Below are 23,480 nucleotides of genomic sequence, written 5' to 3' on the forward strand. Positions count from 1 at the left end.
TGATCTCCAGCCTTGTGCTTGTCAACATTCTCACCTGAGTTAACAAGACGATTACTGAAATGATCTCAGCAGGTCCTTTAATGACAGCAATGAAATGCAGTGGAAAGGTTTTTTTGGGATTAAGTTAATTTTCATGGCAAAGAAGGACTATGCAATTCATCTGATCACTCTTCATAACATTCTGGAGTATATGCAAATTGCTATTATAAAAACTTAAGCAGCAACTTTTCTAATTTCCAATATTTATGTAATTCTCAAAACTTTTGGCCACGACTGTACTTCTTCCCCTTTCGCAGGGCGAGTAGTTGCACTTTCTCCACATACTGTTACTGCCTGCTCTGCTAGTGTTGATAGCCATTGGGGGCTCGTATGCCCCCTTTCTGCTGTGGGGTGCCTGCGCAGGTGGTGTTGGTCCAGGTTTTCTAGCCCTGACTTGTTCATCATGGTCCCGCTGGAGTGTTTTTTTCTCTTCTGGCAGTCTGGTATGGTGTGTGGGGCCTCTGCCTTCAGGCATCCCTACTTCCTCCCCCATGGGGGGCAAGTTTTGTCACATCTGCAGTTCTTTGGCCCTTGATATCCAGACACCATTCTTTTTCAGTGGAATTTGACTTCCCTTTCTGCGTGTATGATGGAAAAGTCGCATGCGACCTGCTACGGTCAGATTTTCTGTGATTGGCATGTCACACTGCTGTGCTTTTGATAATACTTAAAGGGATTCTGTCACCAGATTTAACCCTATTAAGCTAGCTGACATTAGCGATGTGCTCTGGTGAAATCTCGCTCCGTTCAGTATTTGGCGCAGGCACGGTGAGGAAGCTGGCAGCCTGCGAGCGTCTTTCCCTCACCGCGCCTGTGCCGAATACTGAACGGCGCGAGATTTCACCAGAGCACAGAGCCAGCAGACAGATGCGAGCGCTGCCTGGCCCTGTCAATCAGGACTTGGAGGGAGGCGACAAAGGTGGGAGAACTGAGCCTCTAGGAGCAGGAACAACATCGCTAATGTCAGCTAGCTTAATAGGGTTAAATCTGGTGACAGAAACCCTTTAAATGCATGACACATGTTGCCGTGTAGCCCCAGCTTTAAGGTACAACTGGGTATTAACATTTTAGGTGTATCCCTTCATAGTTTCACAGTGGCAACACTAATTGCATAGTGGCAGACTGCGCAGGCACACACCCGCCTGGAAACACACAGGTGCACCTTTATTCATAAACTTATAGCAGCAATATCTGAGGAACGGAACTATGTAGTTAGAAGAAAAGATGCTTCAGAATTGTTATTTCATGTGGAATAAAATGATCTAGTAAAACAGACATGATAGGACAGGTGACAGGTCCTTCTTAAAGTAGAACTCCCACAAACATTTTTATTCTGACCTGATAGAAAGGCTCATGATGTTAACTGTAGTGAAGGTAATCTTATTATCAGTGACTGTATTTGTGAGTTATAACCTCCATTCTGATTCTTAGCTGTTTCTTGTGACCAACTCTCTGATCTCCAACTGACACAGCACAGGAAGTCCGTTACTCCTCTATTCATTCCTATGAGACTGACATTGGGGCTCCCATAGGAATACATAGAGAAATTGGCTTCCTGTCCACACATAAGATGCTGTGTTATTTGGAAATTCTGATTGCTGGTCACATGACAGTGGAGAAGCAGAAGGGAGGTTATAACAAATAAGGCAACTGGTAAGAAAATTATATTCACTACAGATTACATCATGTACCTTTCTAGCAAGTCAGAGGATAAAGATTTTTGCGGGAGTTTTTCTTTAAATGGCCATATAAACTATGTGTGGGAACCATATATTTAACACCAAAATAATAAAAATCTTTTTATTTGGGATCTAATGCTGTTTATGGTACAAAATGTACATGTGCCACATTTTATACACACAAGTGATGCTGTATATCAGAGTAAATTCCCTGCTATAGAAAACTCTAAGACACAAGGAGCTATGCAGGTAGCAATAGAGGTGCTGTAAACTCTGTATTGTGAGGCCTAATATGTACGAATACATGATCGCCCACATCACTGGCTTGTTCTGGTGTGAAGACTTACGTCTGTGTAGTTGCAAATCGTATTTCAATTTAGGCTAAACTCAGTATATTACAATAGAAGAAAATAACCTGAACTGTAATTCTATGCTTTTTTATTATAGGGAACCAAAAAACGTTCCCAACTGGACCTGGAGCTTGAAATAGAAAACATGGGCGCTCACCTGAATGCATATACATCAAGAGAACAGACTGTGTATTATGCAAAGGCTTTTTCCAAAGATCTACCTAGAGGTACTTGATAAACTCATTCACATGTGAAGTGCTCATTTACTGACCACAATTTGCTGCATGTTTTTGCTTTGTGTTTTTTTTTTTTTTTTTTTACTCTTTGCTTGGATTTATGCATACCTGATTCTAAGTGCTTTAGAAAACTGAAATATTTGCTATACATTTCATAAATGTATAATGTATGAAAAAAAGGCTAAAATGTTTAGAATAAGAAAAAATGATTGTAATGTTTTTTTTTTTATTTTTATATATATATTATATATATTTATTATAAATTTTATATTATATATGTAATACGTTTAAAGGATAACTGTCACATTTAGACCCTAATTTCAATTTTCATATATGTAGTTGCTAATAACATGATATTCCAGAATCAGTTACTATTAGACTGACTTACCCCATATTTAATAAGATTCAGCCCTTAGCAACCAGTCTGCATAAAACTGCAATTTCACTATTCAGTTAAGATGGCCGCCACTGCCCTCACCCTGAGGCTAATCCCGCCTGCCCTCACTAGCCAGTAACAATAGCCCCCCAAAAGTGTCAGTAACCAGAGCCCTCCCCCCTAAAGGGTTAATCTCCTGCAGCACAAAGGGGTCCTCTTACCACATGTTGCTTTCATTTATACACTGAGCAGACGGCAGATCTCCCTTCCCTGGTCTGCGCTGCTCCAACTCTGCATCCTCCAGCTCTGCTGAGTGAGGGAGCATCTGCCAAGCACAGGGACAGGGAGAAGTGCACACAGCCCAGGCACTGTTATCAGCTGCTGGGGAGGACCTGGCTTTAATCATTTACCTACAGTCCCTGGCTGTCTGTAATCTGACCTTGCAGGCTGTGTGCTTCTGGGTCCTCTGTAGGCAGTAGAGGGAACTAAACTGTTGAATTAAGGGGTAATTGAATACACAGTGAAAAGTTTAAATAGGGCCACCAAGGAGATATTAATCACCACAATCCAATACTCAAAAAAAAAAAAAAAAAAATGGCAGTTATCCTTTAAGATGACAGTGTTCCATAAAGACAACACCTTTCATGTGCTCTGCTAACACATATTGACATAGAGGAAGCCACTGCAGATGGCAGCGTCCGCTCTGGAGGACTTGGCGCTTCCAGGTATTACATGGCCTCCCATTAATTTAAAAGGGTACTGTGTAATACAACGTTTCACTGCAGGGGAAATATGTGACTGTCTCCAATAACAACAAATGATCACAGGTAACCGTAGCCTCGGCTGATCGGAGGTGGGTGGGGTAAATGTAGAAACAGTTTACTTCAAGCGGAGCTCTACTGTGGATGTGTGGTCATCAAGTGGCTTATTGTGGATGTAAATAGTGTTGCTGAATTATAGGCGGCTGGACTTCATTCATGTGTTATCACTTTTGGCACACATTTGCAGCTGTGGAGATCCTTGCTGACATTATACAGAACAGCACCTTGGGTGCAGCTGAGATTGAACGTGAAAGAGGAGTCATCCTACGTGAGATGCAAGAAGTGGAGACTAATCTACAGGAAGTGGTTTTTGACTACCTACATGCAACTGCCTATCACAACACTGCTCTGGGAAGAACTATCCTGGGACCTACTGAAAACATCAAGTAGGTGGAAGTCATAACCCGGCCATAAGTGGCTAGATTTGTCCCTAATCTGATATATTTCATTACCAGGATTCTAGTTTAAAAAAAAAAAAAGGAATTTTCCACATGGAATAATGTTCAGGTAGCTGCAATTACTGTCTATATGCATTGCTGTACATGTATTTTCACATATAATGGCCAATCAAATGCCACATATTCAGTAAAGACTGTTTCTAGAACCACTTTTCAGAAATTTCCATCAGAGGGAAGAGACTATTTCTGTAAAATAGACATACTAATAGGCCTCATTGTATTTTCTGGTAGTATCAATTACAAGTAAGGGTGCCTCTATATCTCTGTTACTATAAATGTATAAATCCTATATGTGACTTGGTGATGTATACTTATTTCAGTTGTCTTATGATTCCAGATCTATAAACAGAAATGACTTGGTTGAATATATAACAACGCATTATAAAGGACCTAGGATTGTTTTGGCTGCTGCTGGTGGTAAGTATTCTAGGGTAGCCTTCAGTGCCGTATCGCACTACACATATAAAAAGACACATTATGCGATATGTTAAATGAAGTTGTTATGCCTGTAAATATTCTTCATTTCAGGTATCTCGCATGATGAGCTGCATGATTTAGCCAAGTATCATTTTGGTAACCTGCCAGCAACCTATGAAGGAGAGACTCTACCACCGTGCACTTTCACAGGCAGTGAGGTAAGCATTTTGCTCTGCTTCATAATACATCACAATGCAGCCATTCTTCCTTTAACGCCTCACGTCCGCCCATAGGATATAAACGTCCTATGGGTGGACGTCTATTTCTGACAGCACGTTTTAAACGTCCTGTCAGAAATAGCAGCTGCACGCTAATCGTGCAGCTGCTGATCGGGTTGCCCGCTGTCAGTGACAGCAGGGCAACCCAGAGATAAGGCAGGGACAGTGCCCAGGTGTCCCTGCCTTCACGATCGCTGCAGACACAGCGCTCACCGAGCGCTGTGTCTGCAGAGCAGGAAGCGCTGTGCGCTTCCTGTTCCGGCCCGGCGGTCATGTGACCGCCGGGACCGGAGAGTGCAGGGGCTGTGTGAGGTCTCTCAGAGACCTCGATCAGCCCTGCTGTGAGGCTGTACAGCGCTGGATTGCTGCTGTACAGCCTCTATAGGGGTGCATTTGTCCTGTAACTGGGGCTACTATCTCAGCCCCAGTTACAGGAGAAATCAACTGTGAAAAAAAAAAAAAAAAGTGAAGTAAATGTCCCCCAGAGGTCTTGTATGACCTTATGGGGGACGAAAAGTGTAAAATAAAATAAAAATAAAATAAAATAAAAAAAAGGTTCACATGTAAAAAAAAAAAAAAAAAACCCAAGTAAGGAAAAAAAAAAAAAAAAAAAATAAAATAAAATAGACATATTTAGTATTGCCGCGTCCGTAAAAACCAGCTCTATAAAAATATCACATGACCTAACCCCTCGGGTGAACACCGTAAAAAATAAATAAAAAAAACTGTGTCAAAACAAGCAATTTTTGTCACCTTGCATCACAAAAGGTGCAACACCAAGTGATCAAAAACGCGTATGTCCCACAAAATAGTACCAATAAAACCGTCACCTCATCCCGCAAAAAAATGAGCCCCTACATAAGAAAATCTCTCAAAAAATAAAAAAACTATAGCTCTCAGAACATGGACACATTAAAACATAATTTTTTGGTTTCAAAAATGCTATTATTGTGTAAAACTTTAATAAATGAGAAAAAGTATACATATTGGGTATCGCCACGTCCGTAACAATCTGCTCTATAAAAATGTCACTTGACTGAACCCTTCAGGTGAACGCTGTAAAATAAATAAATAGAAACTGTGCTAAAACAACCAATTTTTTGGTCACCTTGCCCCATAAAGTGTTATAATGAATGATCAAAAAATCATATGTACCCAAAAATAGTACTAATAAAACTGGCACCTTATCCCCTAGTTTCCAAAATGGGGTCACTTCTTGGGAGTTTCTACTGTAAGGGTGCATCAGGGGGCTTCAAATGGGACATGGCATCTAAAAACCATGTGGAGTTCCTTTCCTTCTGCGCCCTGCCGTGTGCCCATACAGCAGTTTACGACCACATGTGGGGTGTTTCTGTAAACCGCAGAATCTGGGTAATAAATATGAGTTTTGTTTGGCTGTTAACCATCGATGTGTTAAAGAAAAAAATTGATTTAAAATGGAAAATCTGCCAAAAAGTGAAATTTAAAAATTTGATCTCCATATTCCTTTAATTCTTGTGGAACGCCTAAAGGGTTAACAAAGTTTGTAAAATCGGTTTTGAATACCTTGAGGGGTGTAGTTTCTACAATGGGGTCATTTATGGGGGTATCCACTATGTAGGCCCCACAAAGTGACTTCAGACCTGAACTGGTCCTTATAAAGTGGGTTTTGGCAATTTTTCTTACAAATTTGAAGAATTGCTTCTAAACTTCTAAGCCTTCTAACGTCCTAAAAAATAAAATGACATTTCCAAAATGATGCCAACATAAAGTAGACATATGGGAAATGTTAAATAATAACTATTTTATGAGGTATCACTTTCTGTTTTGAAAGCAGAGAAATTGAAATTTAGAAAATTGCGAATTTTTCAAATTTTTGGGTAAATTTGGGATTTTTTCATAAATAAAGGTGAAATATTTTGACTCAAATTTATGACTATCATGAAGTACAATGTGTCACGAGAAAACAATCTCTGAATGACTTGGATAAATAAAGGCGTTCCAAAGTTATTACCACATAAAGTGAGATATGTCAGTTTTGCAAAATTTGGCCTGGTCAGGAAGGGGGCGAAGGGCCCAGATGGGAAGTGGTTAAAAAAAGAAAGTTTTGATACAAGGTGATTAAAGGGAGACAAGACCGAACGTTGGCCTTTAGAATTCATTAATGATCTGAAAACTACATCCTTGCTGAATTTAAAGGGATCTGCACTTTGTTTAAACTGATGGTCTATCCTCTGGATAGATCATCAGCTTCTGATTGGCGGGGGTCCGACACCCTGGACCCCCGTCGATCAGCTGTTTGAGAAGGCAGCGCCGCTGCAGCAGCACCGCGGCCTTCTCACTGTTTACCGCAGGCCCAGTGACGTCACGACTAGTATCACTGGCCTGGGCGGGGATAAGCTCTGTTCACTTGAACAGGCCAGTGATACTAGTCGTGATGTCATTGGGCCTGCGGTAAACAGTGAGAAGGCCGCGGCGCTGCCTTCTCAAACAGCTGATCGGCGGGGGTCCTGGGTGTTGGACTCCCGCCGATCAGAAGCTGATGATCTATCCAGAGGATAGACCATCAGTTTAAACAAAGTGCAGAATCCCTTTAGGTTGAGGTAGTGGGCCTGTTGTCGTTTGGTTTCTGTCTGCTTTTTACTCAAATCGCCAAACGCATCAATGTCTACATATAGACACACATAACTGTCAGTCATCACTATTCAGTTCCAGTACGACATAGTTATTCTATATTTGGCAAGTTAAAAACTTCTAGAAATTATGGTAGATGTTAAAATGTTTTTTTTCCCCAAGATTTAACTGATGACTTATTTTCAGGATAGGTCATCAGTATCTGATCGGTGTGGATTCGACAACTGGGGACCTCTGCCAATCAGCTGTTTGAGAAGGCAGTGCTGTTTGCAGTAGCACCACAGCCTTCTCGCAGCTTTGCCTAGGCCATGTGGAGTCGCGTTCATTGGCCCCATGACCTAGGCAGAGCTCAGCTCTATTGAAGTAAATGGGTTTGAGCTGCTGTACCAAGCACAGCTGCTATCAAATGGATGGTGCTGTGCTACTGCCAGCACCAGTGCCTTCTCAAACAGCTAATCGGCGGGGACCCAGGTGTTGGACCCCCACCGATCAGATACTGATGATCTGTCCAAAAGATGGGTCATTAGTTAAACAATCTTAGAAAATTCCTTTAAAACCTGTCTTCACCCCTTAATATACTTGTTTGTATTTTTTCTTCTGGTAGTCTTTGTCTGGAGCAATAACCATGACTTTTTGTTGTGAGCTGTATATGCAGATATTATGTTACAAACACTTGCACCTTTAGGCTCCATTCACACGTCCGCAAATGGGTCGCGGACCCATTTCATTTTCTATGGGACGGAATGGATGCGGAAAGCACACAGTGTGCTGTCAGCATCCGCATTTGCGGTAGCGCGGCCCCGATCTTCAGGTCCGCAAAAAGATAGAACATGTCCTATTCTTGTCCGCAGCTTGCGGACAAGAATAGGCATTTCTATAGGGTTGCGGGCGGGTGTGTTCCGGATCTGCAAACACACCACGGACGTGTGAATGGAGCCTTATATGTAGCTAACCCTTTCATCTATTTGCTGAGTATGTTCCCAGTCATAGCATTAAAACATCAATGTCTTTCTATTCTATCGCTGTAGATCGTGTACGCGATGATAAAATGCCACTTGCTCATATTGCTATTTCTGTTGAAGCTGTTGGCTGGTCTCATCCAGATACAATTCCACTCATGGTGGCCAACACATGATTGGCAACTGGGATCGGTCCTTTGGAAGGTGGCGTGGTATGACATTATATTTTGTTTTATCTATTATATATTCATAAAGTCATTGCACCATTAAGCAGAGATCAAGGTTCACTGAGTAATCCATGACAGCATGTCACAGTCTAGTCACCTAAAAGCGTTTTTCCCCCATTATTGATATTATCCCCTATAATCAACTACAATGGGGTTTCCAAGCAACCCATTCCTCTAAGGCTACTTTCACACTAGCGTTCGGGGCTCCGCTTGTGAGTTCCGTTTGAAGGGGCTCACAAGCGGAGCCCCGAACGGATCCGTTCCAGCCCTAATGCCATTCTGAATGGATGCGGATCCGCTCAGAAGGCATCAGTCTGGCTCCGTTTGTCCTCCGCTCAGCAGGCGGACACCTGAACGCAGCTTTGCAAGCGTTCAGGTGTCCGCCTGGCCGTGTGGAGGCAAACGGATCCGTCCAGACTTACAATGTAAGTCAATGGGGACGGATCCGTTTGAAGTTGACACAGTATGGCTCAATTTTCAAACGGATCCGTCCCCATTGACTTTCAATGTAAAGTCAAAACGGATCCGTTTGCATTATCATGAACAAAAAAAAAAAATTATTATTATTTTTTTTTTTTTTTTTTTTTGTTCATGGTAATGCAAACGGATCCGTTCTGAACGGATCTAAGCGTTTGCATTATAGGTGCGGATCCGTCGGGCACATACAGACGGATCCGACCTAAACGCAGGTGTGAAAGTAGCAAGCTGAGCACGTCATCTCCATTAGTTCCATGTGTGACCACCGCTCCATGAAAACGCCTCCTTAGGACTCATTCAGAGGACCATATATTAGTGTCCGCATCCGTTCTGCAATTTTGCGGACCCATTCATTTCAATGGGGCCGTAAAGATGCGGACAGCAAACAGTGTGCAGTCCAAATCCGCCACTTCCATTCAATGCATAAAAGAGAGAACATATGCTATTCTTGTTCCTTTTTGTGGACAAGAATAGGCATTTCTATCATAGGGCTGGCAGTTCCATTCCGCAAAACGCCAAACACCCTGGGCGGTATCCCATGTTTTGTAGATACGCATTTTGCAGACTGAAAAAAACGGATACAGTCGTCTGAATGAGCCCTTACTTGGTTGTGCAGATGAGAGGGAATGGGGGGGTTTGGGGACCTGTTTTAGTGATTGTGGGAGTCTCTGTGTTGAGACATTTTTTATGTGTCCTGATAATGTCAATTGTGTGACGACCCTTTTAAAACTACAAGCTAAGGATTCACTATACTAGATAAATTTACTAGCAAATACCACGTTCTAGGTTTAAAACCTTAAATCAATCTGGCCATGTTTTCCAGACATCAATCGTGATACAACTTTTTTTTTTTTTTTCATTGAGCAGAATTTGTCAGTAAGCTTGCCCAGATTACATGTCATGGGAACTTGTGCCACAGCTTCCAGTCCTTCAATACCTGTTACACAGACACTGGACTCTGGGGCCCTGTACATGGTTTGTGAGCCAAATACAGTGGAAGATATGATGCATTTTGTACAAAGAGAATGGTAAGCTTCATTAAGGGGACGAGCATAGTCTGCTTTTAATATTACAATGGTTACCTTTTATTACATTTCCATATTACTAAATTGCAAAACAGGATTAAATTGAGAAGGAAAAATAGTTCGAATATTAATTGACAGTAATGTTATATGTAGCTGCTGCCAAGGCGGAGTTCACGCTTCCATTCATTTATTGTAAGCCGAAACCAGGGTTGGGTCAAAAAAACCACAGTGCAGAGCTTTCTTTAGGACATTATCTCTGAGTAGGTTTCACCATGTTTTGGCTCACAATAATTGATGGAAAATTAATGACGTGTGATCTCAGCCTAAACCATGGTGCATTAAAGGGGCATAGATAAACATGATGAGAACATACCGTAGTTCTCCTTTTTACAATCAGTAATCAGACTGCCATGGAATATTGTGTACAGTTTGAGGCACCAGTGCACAAAACAGATATTACTTCAAAGATGGGAAAGTAATATGATAAATGAAATGTGTGGACTACAGTACCCCAGGAAGATTACCAAAAGAAGGTTTCTGCATTAACCATAGAAGAGGATGTGAGACTATGGAACTCTCTGCCAGAGGTGGTGGTGAGGGGAGCTCACATAGTTTTACAAGTGAGCAACAATATTACAACTTAGTTATAAGATTACTGGAGATGGGTCATTGATCCAGGGAGTTATTATGATGCCAAATTTACAGTAAAGGTTTATTCCCATATCGCCCAGTGTGGGACCTACACCCATACAAAGAAGCCTGCAAAGTCCCAGAGGGCACAACCATGCATGAGTGGCTGCCCCTCCATTCATTGCTATGGGAGCGCCGAAAATAGCAGAGCGGCATGCTCAGCTATTTTCAGAAGTCCATTGAAATGAATGGCAAGCGCGGCCATTGCTCTTTAGCACCTCTTTAGCAAGAGGAAAATTAACTTCTTCCCAATGTTTTTTATTTTTTTGCCTTCCTTTGGATCACCTTTGTAGGGTTATAAGTAAAACTGGATATATGTGTCTTTTTTCAGCCTTGTAAACTGTTTCTATGGACAGCATGGTCACAGCAGGAGCTAGATTTTAAGTCTCAGCCTTTTCCTGCAGCTTACTGTACTGTATATTGTTGAGGGGAAAAATTAAGTGGCATGAAGATAATTAAGAAATATTCTACATTAAATTACGTGTGTGACCAATCTTTGTATTAACCTATAGGATAAGACTCTGCACAAGTGTTACAGAAGGTGAAGTTGCAGAGCCAACAACCTGCTGAAAACAAATATGTTGCTTCAGTTAGATGGTTCAACCCCTATCTGTGAAGACATTGGCCGTCAATGTTGTGTTATAACCGAAGAATACCTTTGCCTGAACTGGAGGCAAGAATAGACGTAAGTATGAGATTTTATCTCTTCGTGCTGAATTTCACCTTTCAGCCTTTTGTTGACTTCAGTTTACTTGTGAATTTACATTCAGAACACACCTTTTTACTGAAATAACCAGTTTTTTAAATCAGATCTTTTTGTTATTATTTTCATATACAGTACATATACATAAATTGTATAATATGTTTTAGTAAATCAGAGGTACATACACCGGTTTGGGTAATGAATACACATATGAGAAGATATACAGAAATGTAACATTTACATACAGATGTAAAAACAAACCTTAACACACCCCCCCCCCCCGAACCGCACCTAACCTAATGCAGTAAATTTAATTATACCTTTTAACAGTCTCTTATCTTACTGTCACAGTGGTTATAACAACAACAGTGTATGTCCTCCTTTGTAACCATGTTATGTTTTACCCCCCCTTTCCCTCTGAACTCCTTATCTTAGAATTAGGGATCGACCGATTATTGGTTTTACGATATTATCGGCGATATTCAGGATTTTGAACGTTATCGGCATCTATTTTGCCGAATTATACGATAACGTATTGGGAACACAGAACGCGCTGCTCTCAGCCGCTCTCAGTGTTCCCTCAGCAGCACAGGGAGAAGGAAGCAGTGTCTCCTCCCCTGTGATGCTGCTGCCGCCAATGACAGAAGAGGAGACAAGAGGAGGGGCGGGGCTGTGGCCGCTGCGCCACCAATGAAGATAAGTCTTTCATTAATTCATATACAGGAGGCGGGAGCTGCTGCAGAATTACATAGCCGGCTCCCGACCTCCTATGAGCTGTAGCTGCGATCTGCGGTAGTTAACCTCTTAGGTGCCGCGGATCGCAGCTACCGCTCATAGAGGTCGGGAGCTGGCTATGTGATTCTGCAGCCAGCTCCCGCCTCCTGTATATGAATTAATGAAAGACTTATCTTCATTGGTGGCGCAGTGCGCCCCCCAGTATTAATCATTGGTGGTGCAGTGCACCCCCCACCCCAGTATTAAAAACGTTGGTGGCGCAGTGCGCGCCCCCCAGTATTAATCATTGGTGGCAGTGGCCACAGGACTCTCTGCTCCTCCGATCGGAAGCCCCAGCAGTGTAAGCCTGGGGGGCTCAGATCGGTTACCATGCCGCCAGGATGCTATTGAAGCCCTGGCTGCCATGTTCAGCTCCATGCTGCTGTGTGCACAAAGCACAGAGCAGCAGGGGACAGTGTGAGATCCTATTTAACAAGGGTTCTAGTCCCTAAGGGGGCTAAAAGTTAGTAAAAAAAAAAAAATGTATAAATGAAAAAAAGATTTACAAAAAAAAATAAAAATACACGTTACAATAAACATATTAATTTTCAGCAGATTTGTGTAGGAATTATTATATTTTTTTTTTTCAAAAATGAAAATTCCAGAATATCGGTATAAATTATCGGCTATCTGCCTGAAAGTTCACAAATTATCGGTATCTGTATCGGCCCTAAAAAATCAATATCTGTCGATCCCTACTTAGAATGTTACTTCTCTCACTCATAAGCAAAGACGCCCAGACGGTACCACTGACCCCAAATAGATTTAAATTTCTTAAAAGCATTTCTCTTGATATATATTCTAGGGATCGACCGATATTGATTTTTTTAGGGCCTGATACTGATAATTTGTGAACTTTCAGGCCGATAGCCGATAATTATATACCGATATTCTGGTAATTTTCATGATTGAAAAAAAAAATTCCTACACAAATCTGCTGTGAAAATTAATGTTTATTGTTAACGTGTATTTTTATTTTTTAATCTTTCATTTATACTTAATATTTTGGTGTTTGTTTTTCTTTCTCTTTTTTTTTTTTCTAACTTTTAGCCCTCTTAGGGACTAGAGCCCTTGTCCTAGTCACCCTGATAGATCTCTATCAGGGCGAATAGGAGCTCACACTGTCCCTGCTGCTCTGTGCTTTGTGCACACAGCAGCATGGAGCTTACCATGGCAGCCAGGGCTTCAGTAGCATCCTGGCTGCCATTGGTAACCGATCGGAGCCCCAAGATTACATGGGGGAGCAGGGGAGAGGGGATCTGTGGGCCACTGCCACCAATGATTAATACTGTTGGGGGGGCGCACTGCGCCGCCAATGTTTTTAATACTGGGGTGGGGCGCACTGCGCCACCAATGAAGAGAAATCTCTCAATAATTCATATACAGGAGGCGGGAGCTGGCTGCAGAATACATAGCCGGCTGCCGACCTTATGAGCGGTAGCCGAGATCCGCGGCACCTGAGGGGTTAACTACGCAGATCGCTGCTACCGCTCATAGCGGGTCAGGAGCCGGCTATGTGATTCTGCAGCCAGAGCAAGCTCCCGCCTCCTGTATATGAATTAATGAGAGATTTCTCTTCATTGGTGGCGCAGCGGCCACAGCCCCTCCCCTTCTCTTTGTCCTCCTTCTCACTGGCTGCAGCAGCACAGGGGGGAGGGAGACACTGCTTCTTCTCCCCTGTGCTGCTGAGGGAACACAGAGAGCGCTGACAGCAGCGCAATCTGTGATTCCCAAAACGTTATCGGAATATCGGCAAAATAGATGCCGATAACTGTCAAAATACTGAATATCGGCCGATAATATCGGTAAACCGATAACTCGGTCGATCCCGAATATATTCCTCTCTCCATCACTATTAGCGTGTTAATACGGGCAATAAACTCCACCTTGGTAGGTACTTCAGTACTAATCCAATACTTTGCAATCAGTTTTCTGGCATTGTATAGTAATCTACCAATACCAATAGCTACTCCCTCCACCGTTTCATCTTGTAGGAGGCCCAGGATGCAAATTAAAGGACTAGCCTGTCCCAGCGCCACCCTCCCTGTCTACAGTGCCGCTTCCTCAGCGCCGCCTCCGCAATCCTCCCGTCCTATGCCAGATCCGGCGCCCTGCGCACTAGGCTCAGCACTTCACTCAACGAAGTCACTGCAAGGAGTCCTGTAGACAGGGAGGGCGGCGGTTAAGACTGGGAAGGAGGTGCTGGGCACCAGCGGCCTGGGCACCCTGTATTAATGGACGTCCCCTGGGCACCTTCTAGGTAGGCGAATTAACAGGTTATAAAAACTGTTTTTTTGGGTAATAGAGCCACAAGCAGGTTTAATAAGGCCAGTTTAGGATTTCATGTTATTAGTACGGACATGGGCATATGTTTAGCTTATAGGGCTAAATCTCATTACAGAATCCCTTTAAAGGTCCCTCATCTGCACCCCATGCATCCTTAACTTTTAGAGAGAAGCGGTCCTGATAAAATGAGAGCAACACTATAAAAGTGGAAATGGCCCCTTTTAGTATTCCCTCCCCTTCTGATCTGTCCTGCTATGGAGAAACTTTTCATGGTGATATCAGTAACCTTCCCCTGCACAGCCAGCGCATGTCGCAGTTGGAGATGCTGATAAAAACTGGAGTTTCAATTTTAAACTCCTCCTTGAGACGATCAAGCTCTTAAGGATGCCTTGGTATATAATTGCGATAGCCACATCACTCCTTTATCCCTCCACTTCCCAAAGCCTACAAATTTTTTAAGCTCAGGTAAACCATTATGATTCCATAGCGGGGTGAGCGCATTGCAACCCGAGATATCACAAATATCTTTAAATTTTTGCCACACTTGACGGAATAAAAAAATACTCTGGAGACTGGTGGACGTGTATCTGAGCTGAGCTCCAAAATGTAATTTAGTGGCTTACCCCCCCATTAAGCGTGAGACTAAAATACCCACTGAATTAAAAGCACTGTCCCTTGCCCACGATTGGAATTGTTGAGCCTGCGATGCCAAAAAATACAACCACGGATTGGGGATTGCAAGGTTCCCCCATTATCTTTACCCCTTTGTAGCGTTTCTAACCTAATTCTGGGAGATTTTTTATTCCAAATTAAAGACCTAAATAATCCCAGTATTTAAAAAAAATACTTCCTCGGTATCAAAATTGGGCTGTTATGAAGTACATACAGGAACTGCGGCATGAGCACCATTTTCACCAAATTGGCCCTACCTATGATTGAGAGAGGCAGTTTACACCAGCTATTTATTTTTTGTGCTCTTTTATCTATTAACGGGTTCAGGTTTAACGCAATATATTCTTGTGGCCTGTAAGAATTATTTATCCCCAGGTATTTAAACAGGGGCAGTATTTTATTCCTGACATCTTGTGATATAGGGTCTATGGGCAACATAACAGATTTATCCCAATTTATATAAAGTCCCGAATACGAGCCAAAACTCTTATCAACCTCATCACATAAGGTACTGAGATTGAAATGTTATCAAGAAACAACAACATATCGTCGGCATACAGTGCAATTTTTTTCCTCTATATTTCCGTACCGAAGACTTGTCACTTGGGGGTCTCTACGCACCATTTGGGCCAAAGGTTCAATGGCCAACGCAAAAAGCTGCGGCGACAGCGGGCAGCCCTGGCGTGTACCCCTTTCCATGGCAAATGGTTCTGATAGTAATCCATTAGTACGCACCCGTGCCCTCGGTTGGTTGTATAGGAGTTGGACCCACTTCATATATCTAGGCCCAAAACCCATAACCTCCATTACCTCCCATAGAAACCTCCACTCGACGCTGTCGAAAGCCTTCGCCGCGTCGAGTGAGAGAATTGCCCTATTTCCAATAGTGTCTCTAGACATCTGCAGGCGTCTAATATTAATAGCTGTTGACTTACCGGGCATAAAACCCGTTTGGTCGTCGTGAATTAAACCGAGGATAACAGTAGACAATCTGTTGGCCAAAACTTTAGCCAGCAGCTTGACATCCGTACATAAAAGCGATATGGGTCTATGAGGTTGGATCCAAGGGATCTTTACCTGGTTTAGGCAGTACAATTATAATGGCTTCAGCCATAGATTTTGGTAAGGTGCCGTGTAATTCTGCCTGTTTGAACACCGTGAGGAGCTGTGGCAAAATAAAATCTCCATATTTTTTCAAGAATTCCCCAGGAATCCCATCCACCCCGGGTGCCTTTTCGTTAGGAAGCCCTTTTACCGCTTCTTCTAGTTCTTCCAGACTCAAAGGTGCCTCCAAACTATCCCTTTGCTCCGCCGTTAAAACCCGTAATCGCAGGGGTTCTAAAAACGTTTTGATCTAGTCTCCAGTACGCTGTAGTCTGGTGGTATACAGCTGTTAGTCAGAGTATTCAGCGAATATTACTATCTGATACCCGACTACCCCCACAGGAAGGACTCTGCTGGGCTTTAATAATCGTGGCCAACATGTGTCCCGCACTGTTGCCCTCTTCAAAATATTTGTTTCCAGAAAAATCGCTAACGATTTGCAACTTCAAGTTAATTATCCCTATATGTCGTTGCGCTTCGGTCCACCTGGCCCTGTTCACCCCTGTGGGAGTTTCCACGTATGTATTTTCAGTGTTTATCACTCTAGGGTCTGAAAGCTGAAACAAAAGTTTAGACAAATTTTTTTTTTTTTTCTCTTCTCTAACTAACTTTCCCCTTCTATCCCTGCCTAACGGTGCCTCTCCCTCACTAACCCTAACCTACCTGGAGGGCGATGGGTGCAGGAGGGTGATGGATTAAGATTAGGGGGACTCAGGAGCTGGTGCTGGACGGTGCTCGTGCAGAACAGGAAGAGGAGGGGAGAGAGGATGCCCCCCCCCCCCCCACCCCCGGCGTTGTTACAGGATGCGGCATCCCGTTTCGATTAACCCCCGCGGCGCCGGAATCGCGATTTAAAGCCATGACGTACCGGTACGTCATGCGTCCCTAAGGGGTTAAAGGCATCCCAGACTACAGCAGTGGAGGCCGATCCAGTATTTAACTACATAAATTCCTGCATCTCTGTAATCATTCCCGCATCATCCTGCAGTAGGGTAATCCAGAAAGGATTAAATCTCCACTGACTTCTGTTTCCAATAGTGGTAGGGTCTAGGCGTAGTTCCACCATAATGGGGGAATGATCAGAGATGCTTCTAGGCAAGTTTTCCACCTGTTGCACAAACTCCAACATCTGCTGATTTCCGAACGCTAAATCAATGCAGGAAAGTGAGTTATGGGAGCTCGGGTAACATGAAAATTGTTTAGCATCAGGATTGCGTATTCTCCACACATCGCTAAGGTTGGACTCTGAGGATCTTGGCCATATTAGTTCGGGATGGATTTCCGGAAGTAGGGGTTTCCCTATGTCTGTCCAAATTATGATCTAACACCATATTAAAGTCTCCCATTATATTCAAAGAAAAAGACCGGCACTTCACTCCTTGTTCGTGATAATGTTGCTTTATTTAAAGCATAGAAGAGACACAGCGATAAAGCGACACGTGTTTCAGGCTCCAATACGAGCCTTTGTCAAGCTTGACAAAGGCTCGTATTGGAGCTGAAACATGTGTCGCTTTATCACTGTGTGTCTTCTATGCTTTAAATAAAGCAACATTATCACGAACAAGAAGTGAAGTGCCGGTCTTTTTCTTTGAATATTGAAGCGGGTTATTCCTACCCTGGACGCGAGCACCACGATACGTGAGGAGGAGTGCTGACTGTCTGCATTTAGTCTCCCATTATAAGTCCGGGAGTGTTTGGTGATGCCTCCAAAAATGTCAATACATGTTTTAACACTTCGCTCGAGTACAGCGGGGGAACATATGTTGCTACTATTAGCACAGTCACCTGGAATATTGTACATTTCAAGCAGACATATCTGCCATACTGATCTAGGTTGGAATCAGAGCAACTGAACAGAATCTGCTTGTGTATTAACACACTGACCCCCCCCCCCCGTGACTGGAGTTCACTGAGTGGTATGCCTGGCCTATCCATGCTCTTTTCATAACCGCCATGGACTCCTTGGTCAAGCGAGTCTCCGAAAAACAAAAAATGGCCAGTTGAAATTGTTTCAGCAAATCAAATATTGCATATCTTTAGAGGCGTCACCAAGACCCCTAACATTCCATGCACCCCCATCACTAAAACCTCTAAATTGTATGCAGAGGGCTACTTTATCAAACCTTTATCTGGTCCTAAAGAGATATGTATAATGGTTTTGGTGCGGTTCCCCTAAACTGACAAGTAAAACGTTCAAACACGAACCCATACCCCTAATAACACGGGGATTAAACCAGTGAGGTTCAAACAATACCCAGCTACCGTGGGCAACGTGAGTGGATACTGCGATAAAACGATTGAAAAATAAACACGTAGATCAACAGTTCTATCTTCCTGCTTGTTGCTCTCCCAGACTATTCTAGCATCTCAATCAGACATGCATCCCGGCCATTTAACTTAATGCAATGACAGTGTAATAAACATAGAATTGTATGCTTACCTAATCGGTGTAGAACCCTGAGATACAGGAAGCTAACTTTAAAGTCTCAGATGTCCCTAGCCCACTTCCCCTCCCTCCATCCCCAAACTAGGGGTAGATCTGAAAACTACTTATCGTCCCATGCTTGACGGACAAGGAGCAATTATGAATGTTCTCTACGGCATGGATTCAACCAGTGGATGTTGCAGTATCCGCTGACTGATGTGAAGAGTCCAGCCATTGGGCCGCTGCACCCGGCGTTTCAAAGATATGTACTTTTCCTTCTGCCACTACCCTCAATTTAGATGGATACAGCATGGAATATATTATTTGCGTCTCTCGCAGCCGGCATTTCACCTCGGTAAATTTTCCTTTTTTTTGCACCTCCATGGAAAAATCTGGGAAAATAAGCACTCTTGCCATCTATCAGAAGGTCCTCATGGGTTCTTGCTTTCCTCAGGATGGTGTCTCTATACTTGAAATGTAGTAGTTTAAGTAGAAGCGGTCTTAGGGGGCCACCTGGTGGAGGAGCTCTGAATGGCACCCTGTGAGCACGTTCTATAGCAAACATGGAAGATAAAGAATCTGATCCAAATTTTTTCCTTCCCTGTTCCTTGTCTCCTGGCATCATATGCATGTAATTGCATTTTTACTTGTGCTTTGTTACATAATAAAAGTCTAATTTTTACCATTTATTATTTGGCATTTTTGGCTCCATTTTCTTCCGTTGTTTTGCCATTGTACTCGGGAGCTTGTGCCGAGTTATCTCTCAGGGGTGTTATTTGTGGATACATTGGGTGGGCACTGTTCCCCCTCCGCCACTTTCCTAACCCCTGGGGTCTGTTTTGTTTTTCAAATTTAGCAGTTAGCCAATTCTCTAGGAATAACATCGCATTTGTACCCTCAGTTTTCTCCGGTACACCAATAAGCCTCAGATTGTTCCGTCTGAGTCTATATTTTCTAGATCATCCGCTTTAGCCAACAAATATGAGACGTCTCGAGTGATTGTCCCCATTTCTTTCTTTAAAGGAGATACAGTGTCCTCTAAATAGCTAACACGGTCTTCCACCACTTTAATTCTTTCAGATATTTTCTTCATGTCATGTCTGAGGAAGGACACATTTTCACTCAGATTCCCCACGTGCATGGTGAGGGAAGTTAGCGTAGAGCTGCAGGTATTAACTGCCTTCAGGACATCTGAGATGGTGGGCTCTGGTAGTGCCTTTTGGGGCTCAGTGCTCATTGCCTCTGTGGCACACCGTGCAGAAGCTTCTGCCATAATGGTGTCCTCTCCCCCCTGCTGGACAGTTGGGTCTTGCCGCGATGGGGAAGTACACCCAGTGTACAGTGCCTGCTCCGCGGCAGTCGCTATGCCCCTGCTTACAGCCGAGGTACATGTAGGGTCCACTCGGGCGAACTGCTTCAATCACGCCGCCACCTCTGCAGCTCTCACTCCCCCGCCATCTTGCTTCCCACGTGTCACAGGCCCGCTCTTCTTTACCTTCTTGCTGTGTTGGGTCATTTCCGGACCGCTGAGGTCCAGGTACTGTGGGGAGCGTTTCAGGCAGAGATATCAGGATAAATAGCCGGATTCCTGTACAGGAGAGCTCTCTGCTGCGTCCTCTCACATGCTGCGCTAGGCCCTGCCCCCTGAAATAACCCTTTTACAAAACAGGAAGTGCAGCTGTCTAGTATATTTTACTGATGAAATCTAAAACAGTGACTTGAATTGAGTCATCTCACCATGAAGAGTTCTTTACCTGCGAGGGGCTCCCCTGCTGCTTGATTGACAAGGCCAGAGATCTCGCACGTGCGCCACTGCTCTGAGGCTCTGCTTCAGATCCTGGAGCATGTACTGCTACACTTCTGGGTAGCGGTGCATCAACAGTCACTGCTCTGGAAGCAGAGCCTCTACACTTGCAAATAGATTTACACATCTAACAGTGACCCCATATGTAGATCCTGAAATGGGTGAGACAAACTTGTGCGGCACAACATCCATGTCATGGAGGATGGTAAAGGTTTCCCTCTAATATACAGCTCAATCTGCCATTAAAGAGGACACAATTATACCTGCAGCACAGGGCACTGGCAGCGACAGTAGGCTATATACAGGGAGTGCAGAATTATTAGGCAAGTTGTATTTTTGAGGATTAATTTTATTATTGAACAACAACCATGTTCTCAATTAACCCAAAAAACTCATTAATATCAAAGCTGAATATTTTTGGAAGTAGTTTTAGTTTGTTTTTAGTTTTTAGCTATTTTAGGGGGGATATCTGTGTGTGCAGGTGACTATTCCTGTGCATAATTATTAGGCAACTTAACAAAAAACAAATATATACCCATTTCAATTATTTATTTTTACCAGTGAAACCAATATAACATCTCAACATTCACAAATATACATTTCTGACATTCAAAACAAAACAAAAACAAATCAGTGACCAATATAGCCACCTTTCTTTGCAAGACACTCAAAAGCCTGCCATCCATGGATTCTGTCAGTGTTTTGATCTGTTCACCATCAACATTGCATGCAGCAGCAACCACAGCCTCCCAGACACTGTTCAGAGAGGTGTACTGTTTTCCCTCCTTGTAAATCTCACATTTGATGATGGACCACAGGTTCTCAATGGGGTTCAGATCAGGTGAACAAGGAGGCCATGTCATTAGATTTTCTTCTTTTATACCCTTTCTTGCCAGCCACGCTGTGGAGTACTTGGACGCGTGTGATGGAGCATTGTCCTGCATGAAAATCATGTTTTTCTTGAAGGATGCAGACTTCTTCCTGTACCACTGCTTGAAGAAGGTGTCTTCCAGAAACTGGCAGTAGGACTGGGAGTTGAGCTTGACTCCATCCTCAACCCGAAAAGGCCCCACAAGCTCATCTTTGATGATACCAGCCCAAACCAGTACTCCACCTCCACCTTGCTGGCGTCTGAGTCGGACTGGAGCTCTCTGCCCTTTACCAATCCAGCCACGGGCCCATCCATCTGGCCCATCAAGACTCACTCTCATTTCATCAGTCCATAAAACCTTAGAAAAATCAGTCTTGAGATATTTCTTGGCCCAGTCTTGACGTTTCAGCTTGTGTGTCTTGTTCAGTGGTGGTCGTCTTTCAGCCTTTCTTACCTTGGCCATGTCTCTGAGTATTGCACACCTTGTGCTTTGGGCACTCCAGTGATGTTGCAGCTCTGAAATATGGCCAAACTGGTGGCAAGTGGCATCTTGGCAGCTGCACGCTTGACTTTTCTCAGTTCATGGGCAGTTATATTTTGCGCCTTGGTTTTTCCACACGCTTCTTGCGACCCTGTTGACTATTTTGAATGAAACGCTTGATTGTTCGATGATCACGCTTCAGAAGCTTTGCAATTTTAAGAGTGCTGCATCCCTCTGCAAGATATCACTATTTTTGACTTTTCTGAGCCTGTCAAGTCCTTCTTTTGACCCATTTTGCCAAAGGAAAGGAAGTTGCCTAATTAATTATGCCACACCTAATATAGGGTGTTGTCATTAGACCACACCCCTTCTCATTACAGAGATGCACATCACCTAATATGCTTAATTGGTAGTAGGCTTTCGAGCCTATACAGCTTGGAGTAAGACAACATGCATAAAGAGGATGATGTGGTCAAAATACTCATTTGCCTAATAATTCTGCACGCAGTGTATAAAGACTGGCAACATGAAGTGGTTAATAAACTGATGCTACATGGCTTCAGTAATGTATACCAAAAACATAGGGGGCAATTCTTGGCATGTATCTGGCGCAGATTTCAGCGCAAGGGTTATTTGTCACAAACTGACTTTTCACCTCTCACGCCAGCTCTAAAATAGAGGAAGTGGCTTGAGCGGGACGCCATACCCATCTCATTTATCGTTTTCTATGCCTAAAACTAAAAACGTTCTAAATCTACCCCAGCTTACTTGATTTAGACAGGAGGTGGGTGTGCTGAAGTTAGGTAGAGGCCGGCACCTCTACGTAACTTCGGCAGATCCATTATTAAGACCAGCATCTAAAACACCGGTCTTAATAAATGACTCCAATAGTTGGTATAGTAAATTCCAACTTAAGAATATAATGTTTTGTGTATGTGTTACCATAAAAGAATGCCTCTTCTTGAGAATGTAATGTATGTGTAGGATAACTGTGTTGTGCACTATATAAAGCAATTCTATTCCGTGTCATTTAGTTAATTGACGCCCAGACCATAAGGGATGTGTGTACCAAATACATTTATGACAAGAATCCAGCAATAGCAGCAGTTGGTAAGTATCATATCAACCTTTTTATATTTAGTAAAAGTCACCAAAACTAACCAAACCTAAAATGGGTCACACAAAATACCTAAAAATCCCATCAAAGCAATGTGTTCAAACCCAGTCAAAAACTAGACTAGTAATGTATTAGTATGAAGACAGAAGTTTGGGGAAAAAAATACTTTAAACACAACATTAGTGCATAAATAGTTTACTAAAGTATAAGATATATACATACACAAAGATAAAGTAAAATAAGGAGTCACCGCAAGTCATGAGACAGGTGGGCGGCTTCCAACTCGACCAGCGCCCAACATGGCACTTGGCTGACGCCCATATGATACAGAGTTGATGGTAGCAAGACATCTTACCCTGATGATGTCTTCAATGGAGCTGTTCCAAAACTAAGTGTTTTCTACTCTCCTAGCCCCACTTAAACTTTAGTACACATACCTCATACTGCAGAAATGTGGCCAAGTATGGACATCACTAAATAACTTCATGAAGTTAAAGAGGAAGAACCAATTTAAAAACCTTGCTTTACAAGTGATCACTCTAAAACATCCATTCAATAGTAATAAAAAATAAATAAATCATACATTAAAGCATGTGAA

At 43.0% G+C, this 23,480-nt stretch overlaps 1 protein-coding gene across 1 annotated transcript in view; it reads left to right on the plus strand.

Moving 5' to 3' along the window:
- PMPCB (peptidase, mitochondrial processing subunit beta) overlaps nucleotides 1-23,480 on the plus strand; it is a 39,683-nt gene that overhangs the window by 15,543 nt on the left and 660 nt on the right. The window contains 12 exon segments of the mRNA XM_040412517.1: nucleotides 2,166-2,295; nucleotides 3,689-3,887; nucleotides 4,297-4,376; nucleotides 4,488-4,598; nucleotides 8,296-8,397; nucleotides 8,400-8,438; nucleotides 9,798-9,895; nucleotides 9,897-9,958; nucleotides 11,158-11,192; nucleotides 11,195-11,272; nucleotides 11,275-11,330; nucleotides 22,800-22,875. Coding sequence (XP_040268451.1) covers nucleotides 2,166-2,295; nucleotides 3,689-3,887; nucleotides 4,297-4,376; nucleotides 4,488-4,598; nucleotides 8,296-8,397; nucleotides 8,400-8,438; nucleotides 9,798-9,895; nucleotides 9,897-9,958; nucleotides 11,158-11,192; nucleotides 11,195-11,272; nucleotides 11,275-11,330; nucleotides 22,800-22,875 — 1,066 coding nt within the window.

The sequence above is a fragment of the Bufo bufo genome, chromosome 1, assembly GCF_905171765.1.
Source record: "Bufo bufo chromosome 1, aBufBuf1.1, whole genome shotgun sequence".
Taxonomy (NCBI): domain Eukaryota; kingdom Metazoa; phylum Chordata; class Amphibia; order Anura; family Bufonidae; genus Bufo; species Bufo bufo.